This window comes from Cynocephalus volans, chromosome 6 (genome assembly GCF_027409185.1).
Source record: "Cynocephalus volans isolate mCynVol1 chromosome 6, mCynVol1.pri, whole genome shotgun sequence".
Classification (NCBI taxonomy): Eukaryota; Metazoa; Chordata; class Mammalia; order Dermoptera; family Cynocephalidae; genus Cynocephalus; species Cynocephalus volans.
This window is the reverse complement of record NC_084465.1, coordinates 41,034,364-41,041,863: the sequence shown is the minus strand read 5'-3', so window position 1 is coordinate 41,041,863 and position 7,500 is coordinate 41,034,364. Positions and strand designations below refer to the sequence as shown.

General features: G+C 30.8%; 1 protein-coding gene across 1 annotated transcript in view; it reads left to right on the top strand.

Moving 5' to 3' along the window:
- FOXP2 (forkhead box P2) overlaps nucleotides 1-7,500 on the top strand; it is a 256,065-nt gene that overhangs the window by 4,020 nt on the left and 244,545 nt on the right. The window contains exon 2 of the mRNA XM_063100811.1: nucleotides 6,084-6,261. Coding sequence (XP_062956881.1) covers nucleotides 6,094-6,261 — 168 coding nt within the window. The 5' untranslated portion in view covers nucleotides 6,084-6,093. The remainder of the gene's footprint in view (nucleotides 1-6,083; nucleotides 6,262-7,500) is intronic.

Here is a 7,500-nt window from a genome sequence, read left to right as displayed (position 1 = left end):
TTTCCTAAACTAAAATATTCCTGGTCTCAGGAATTTGAAGTGTTTTTTTTTTTTTTTCTTTAAGCAAGGACAAGAAAACATGTTACAGAATATACTTGCTTATCAGGTACCATGTACTGTAACCAGTATTTATTTTTGTATTGGCAACTAGGTAACATTCTTTAGTTTTTAAGTTCTCCTCTTACATATGTAAAATACATAAATAGTTCAACACATTGCAAAAAATATTACATTTTGGTATTATAAATTAATGTCAACACCATCTGACAGAGGTTGTGGAGTAACAGGATGAAATAAACTTCCTCTAAGTGTCCTTTCTCCCTTGTTTTGAAAAATAAATATTAATGCTAGGAAGGACTGATTCAGACATTAAATTAAATTAAACAATTTAATGAATTAAACTAGCATTAAATTTTATAGATTTAAAAGGAAGGCGACCACTTAGCTTGTACCTTGAAAAGTAAAACTTCGTGTACATTTTCACGTATTTGAGAAACAGATGCTATATATGGGAATTATATGAATTTGTATGATACTAAAACAAGACTTTATAATATAAAGATTAATTTACAAATATCATTTTGGAATATATTTTGAGTAATGAGTTCACCAGATCATCAGTATTATCAAATCTCTTACAATCATACTTGTGAACAGGGGTTTTTGAACTGCAGATACAGAATCATAATGTTGCAGTAAAATACATCTACACAGCTACCATTCTTTCAAATTTGTCATTGCACTTTATTTAAACGAAATAGCATAAAGATTAAACACTTAATTTTAGTATCTTGTACTATTTCCATAATGAAATGTTTGTTTTGTTTCTTATGTTTTAAACCTTGTTTTTGTTCCTAGAGAAAAAACATAAGGTAACATACTAAGTTGTTAAATTTCTTAATAGCTGACGAGATTTTCATTTGTTCTACTCTTATGTTTCCCAGATGTTTATCATTGTTGAAGATCTAACAGTATTCTGGTTTGCTCTAAAGGTAGTCATTATCATTATTTTAAAAATATTACCATGTTAAAATGTCCTACAACTTTGCATGTTTGACATATTAACTTTTTTGAATGAAAATTTGAATTTTTACCAAGGTGGTTTATTTTTCCCGAGAAGGTAACCTTAATATGTGTAAAACATTTTAAGCATTTTGTGTAAATAGTTGAGAACAGTGACAAATACTTTAGAAACACAATGTTTTTCACTTATTTAAACTAATTATAGCACTTGTTATAATAAACATTATATCACTTGCTACAATAAATACCCTTGCCCAAATCATGTTTTAAAGGACATCCTATTTCAGTTTTTAAAAATTAAAAATATTCATGTGCTTTTTCAATTTTTGTTCTTACACATTCAACTATATCCTTCCTACTTGGCATTTTGATTTATTAGGCAATCTTAGTATTAAAGACATTTAGTAAAGCAGTGCTAGATTTCAAATGTACTGTGCATGGTGTCCATGATGAATTAATTCCACTAGAGCACAAAAGTTATCATTATTTAAATGCTAGTTTCTTTCAAAAGTTTTACATCACAGTCAAGTTTTTAAATCAGAATTTAGCTGCTTTTCTGAGATAAACATGTTTTTTTGTTGCCTATGAAGATTTTCTTCATATTGAACCCTTTTTCTTGTGTGAATCTTTATAGATATATTTAATATTAATAATTTTTAAATTATTAAGTAAAGAAGTATTTAAAATTTATAACTTTTTAAATTTGATGGTTTACTTTTATTTAAATGTCATATAATCCTTTGTATTTAATGTATATGTTTAGTTAAATTAGACACTTGAATAAATCAGATATTGGACATAAAATGTCTTTTAATGTCACTGTAAAATAATTTTGTTTAAGAAAAGTTGACAGAAATAAATAGTTATAAACTTTTTATATGTGCTGTTATTTGTTCTAAATGGTAATATATCAAAAAATGAGATTTGATATTAAGGCACCAAGATAATAAGATGGAGTGTCCGTGTATGTAGACAGGGGAGTGTGCTAGGAAGCGGAAGCTATGTTTTCCTCTTACTATCCTTGACATATATGGTTAGATGGATCAACTGATTGATCTGTCTATCTATACACACACACAAACACACACACACACACAGGGATGAGGAGTGGAAGAGAGGAAGGAAGGGAGAGAGAGAGGGACGATGAGAGGGAGAGAGACAAGACAAGAGAGACCAGAGAGGAATGAAGTTGAGTAAGCAACAAGGGCAATAGTGTCCCTGGTGGTGGTTGAGATAACGCAATTAACTATACTTGCCCAGGTCGAGTTTTCAAACTTTCGAACATTGCAGTGAATATGGAATAGCATATATGAAGGTTTCTGTTATGGCTCTGGCATGTAACTATGTGAGATACATGGTACACTTGTATACCGTTAGAACCTATAACACTAAGAGGAAAAATAAAACCAACAAGTCTAGCATTCAGTACTACCCTATCATAATGTAAGGAGGTCTAATTGAGCTATGTCTTTATATCCTGCTATTTGTACAAATAAAAGACTACATCTTGATGCAAAATAAACACAAAAGCACTGTTGTGACTATAACAGGGAGTCATATACTAATTTATATAATAAGTGGTTGTGCACGCTTTATTCAAGATTATGGCTGCAAGAAATGGCATGAATTGCTGGGTGTGTTTAATGCTGGATTATAGCAATTTGAAACATGTCAAACACATGGCTAATGCCTCATGCTTCACTCATTCTTGCGTAAACCTGCATAGCCACCATCCATTATACCCTTGGTAACAACACAATTCTGCAAGTAAATATTGTTACACTAAGTAACCTTTCAATTCATGTTGTTTAGGAAGAGAAAATGCAATCTTGTGCAGTCAGTTCCGGTGTCAGTTTAATGTTTCAAAAGGGAAGTGGTGTAGAGAATAAGTATCTGTACAGTGACTCGCTTAAAAAAAGAAGAAAGGAAAAAGAAAGAAAGGATAACTTAATGCTGGGGAGAAAGGTACAACTATATTATTTGAGTGCAAGATCCAAAGAGTTATTTTCTGATGTGGCCGAAAAGTTGAGTATGATGAAAGACTTTAGAATCTAACTTAAGAGTTTAGACAAACATTAAAACAGTGACTGCCAAACTCACCTTTGCCTTTAATGATACGGAATTTATTTTCACTGATTTTTGTAAAATGTTTGTGGTAGGATTGAGAAGAATGAATGATTTACTTTGATATGTTTGGGATCACAAGTACATCCACTCCGAAAGAATATGCTGAATTTATAATTAGTTAAAATATACTTAAAAGGTAAGCAGCACCTCACATTGTGCTAGAAATATTTCCTCTTGTGGAAAACAAGTGTGGAGGTGTTACTAGGAGAAATTTAGTATGTACTAGAAATCATCTACATTATCCTTAAAGAAATATCTCCTTACATAGTGAACACACTTCAAGTGTTCTACTTTAGGTGAAAAGCACATTTTAATCATCTAATTACACAATTGCCCTTCTTTTTTCATAGTAATGTTGGGTCAGGTGATCCTGTTTTGTAGAGCAAAGAGTACTATCACTATTATAGTTTTCTTAAGCATTATATTACTAACTCTTAGGTGATTGAACTTAAAATGTAAATCACAGTTTATACTCTAGGGCTTTCTAAAGTCAAAAACTCCACAAGGGATAATAAAATTCTTCAGTTAATAGGGACGGGAAGTTATGTAGGTCTTTGTTAATCATTGTGATAAAGATTTAGACACGTGACTCTATGCTTGTTGATTATTCTTAATTATTTGATGGCCTTGATTATAACACAGTAATACATGCAGAATGCTGTAATTCATCCAATTGGTACTGACATAACTACACAAAGATCAGTATTAAATGCTGCACTCGTCTGCTACATTTGAAAATACAGTTCTTTATTTTTATTATTTGTGCTGTAAGCTCCACCCAGAGGTAATAATTATTTGAAATAAATTTGGGTAATAAAATAAAAAACATACGCATGCATACATATACTTCAAATGTACTGTCAAAAGTAAAATTTAAATTCAATATGTAGAAGTTATGTCTATCTGTTTCTACAGTTGGAGAGGACCGAAATTATAATTTTCATATAACTAGTAAAGGCAATCAGACCTTTTCTCTGAATATTTTAAACATTGTGCATGTAAAATTTATGCCTAATTTGAATACTTATTAGCTGCCTAATCTCAGAAAAGAATATTAGCTTTGTTTTTTCCTTATAAAATCCATTGCTGTGTATCAATTTTCATTTACATGATTTTTCTTTGTTAATGTTCAATAAGATGTTTAGCAAAATCTATTTGTTTATAAACACATTTGTTTCCAAAGTTATTTGCTACAGTTACAGCAATTACTTCCTTTATGATTATGTTTTTGGTTGTTGCATTTTTTTTTATCAGAACAGCTTTAAATTGTATATGTAGATTTTTATTATACTAACTTGCTTTGCTAGTCGAACTACTGATGGTATTTCATAAATTAGTAGGTCTTTTTTTTAAAATGACTTTTTAGAGTCATAAAAATAATCCTATAATTTAGGCTTTGATGAAAATACCTTTTAAAACTATTAAGTTATACCTATTTTAATAATTAGCATTCAAAAATACCTATTGGATATGTGTTTGTGTTTCTATGTGTATTTATATATGTTTGTGTATGCTTGATCACATCTTATATCTGGGGAGATTTCTTTATAAAAAAGAGGAAATGTTAAGCTTACATTTGCTTTATAATAAAGAAATTTCAAAATTTTAAATGAACAGAAGTTTTAAAATAGGACCAAGCTTAAAATAGTGAAATCATATAAAATTAGGTTGTGATAAGTTTAATGCCCTTCTTTACTTTAGACTAAGTCCACTATCTAGCAAGCATTACTGTTAAAGTCACAGCGCAGCCAGGTTGTTTCTGAAATTCTGTCCGTAGAAGTAAAACAGAGAAGTTAATCTATTAGGTTACGGCATAGGATTCAGATGTCTTTGAGAGCCAAAACTGATCTTTATAAACCACAGATTCAAGAGGTACTGTGAAATCCTGGTTTGTAAGAGTACATTGGTTCTTTATTTACTGCAAGGATTTCCACTGATCTTGGCAGGACATCTCATTGCTATCCTGAAAGTACAGTATATTTATGCAGTGAAAATGATAAAACATTTATTACTGTAGAGAAGGTAATATGCATAATTTATGCTGTTTTTAGCACAATCATTAGTGATATTCTTGATAGATTTTATTTCCAGCTTTCATATCTAATACATGCCTGGAAAATTAATTTTATATCTTTCATTTATTTGCCTATGTTAAAATTGAGTTTTAAGTCATCTTCAAGTGAACAGTTTGATTGCTGCTCATGCATAAGCTTAATTACTTCCCAGGAAGGACAGTATTAAATGTTTTAAATGTCAGAAAAATAAATGAATATGAGCTGTTTGATTAAAAAAATAGGCAATATCTAACGTGTTTGCAGCAGGAGCTTTTTCTTAAAATGCCTCCAAGGCAAAATTTTATTTAGTCACAAAAAAAGAAACCCATTATACTATTTATCTTTGGTTGATACCATATGATTTGTAACACCCTTACAAAATTTTAATTTTGTATGATTAGCTGTGCATCATTAAACAATAGCCTTGCATAAGATGTGCTGTAAAATTCTGACAGAATCAAGATAGTGAATATTTAAAATAAGGCTGTATAGTCATCCATGGTTGTCAAAGGTAGATAATAGGAAACACAGAACAGAGTGTGCAATCGTGCCTTCATTTAAACTGGTTTTATAGTTAGACTTTAAAATGTGGTCGTTCATAAATGCTATTGACCATGCTACATGCATGGTATGTTACTTGGCTGTTAAATGTAACCACACAAAAATTGCTTATAGAAACCATAATTTCAGTGATTAGTATCTGGATGAAAGCTGAATTTGTATTGCTTTTCTTGGTAAATGACTATTCAAGGCTTTTTTTTTTTTTTTTTTTTTTCCCTTCCAAAGGTGCTGTCTCTGTAATTGGCAGAGAGGGACATCTTGATAATGGAAGTGTGAAGGTGTAGCGTTTGTTAATTGATACTTCTTAATCACTTTTAGGTATTAAGTCATGATGCAGGAATCTGCGACAGAGACAATAAGCAACAGTTCAATGAATCAAAATGGAATGAGCACTCTAAGCAGCCAATTAGATGCTGGCAGCAGAGATGGAAGATCAAGTGGTGACACCAGCTCTGAAGTAAGCACAGCAGAACTGCTGCATCTGCAACAACAGCAGGTAAGTTGTGTTTTCCTCGGTGCTTCCTTAAAACAAATAAGCTTGTTTTCTTGAATATGAAAATGTATTCTGAGCAAATGGAACATGCTGTATTAAGCTGGAGCATGCTGAGAATTTATTGTTATTTGGAACATGATTGAAAGATGAGTATGGATAGCATTTTCATATTAGTTACGTCATAACAGTACCAGAGTGCCCTTCAGGTGTCAAGATCTTAATTAAGTTCACAGGGTGATTTTTTGGAAGGGTCTGTACAGCTTTGTAACAAATATTTTATAGCTTCTAGTTTACTGTCTAACACTGTACTGCAGAACGTGATACTTCGTTTTCCACCAGAGGGCCACATTACTTGATACTTGCTTATACAATGAATTTCTTCCAAGTCTTCGCTAAGGTGAAAAGGACCACAAGGACTTTTCACAACACAGATGCTTGCCCGTGATAGCTGCAAATATTAGCTATTAATTAGTTGAAATCTGCAGAGAGATAGTGAATCATGGAAACACTATGATTATCTATGTTGTTTCTTTTTTGAAAACTCATTTCAAGATATTTTGAATATGTATCTTTCAGTAACATTAAAGAGTACTTTTTGCGTTCTCTTAGTGTCTCATAAAATGCAGCTGTTCTCTGTAAATCTAGAAAAGTAAACAACTACAAAATTAAGGTACACTTTTAAGTAGACCATTATTCTTTTTATGAGACAGATTCATTTTTTCCGATTTTGTTTGTCAATGAAATTTTCTTTTCAACCAAAGAATAGCCACTCTATTCTTTACTGACGCAAGTCTGCAGAAACAGTGACAGAGAACAGAAAGCTTTCAAATCATTTATTTATATTAGGCCACAGAGAGTATACCTGTTTGGAGAAGATTATATTTGTTTTAAAATAAAAGGTGTTTTTGTTTATTTTTTAAACTCTGGATTGTATTCACATGAAATGGGGGGAAAAAAAACCCATCACAAATAAATTCATTAAAATAATGGATTATTATTGAAAATGTTTCAAATTAAGTATCATTCACATTTTAAGGTAGTATATAATAAGAAAGAATGCATCTCAAAAGTTAAAGCCTGTGCTCACACTACAGTAAAATTTAATAGAATCATTATTTTAAATAATAGCAACATTTAAAAAGTTATATGGATTGAATAATGTTTTAACCTTTAGGCATTGTTTTGAAGAACAACCTTTTAAAAGAGCTAGACATAGCACTTTGAATAGGTTACCTATTATTT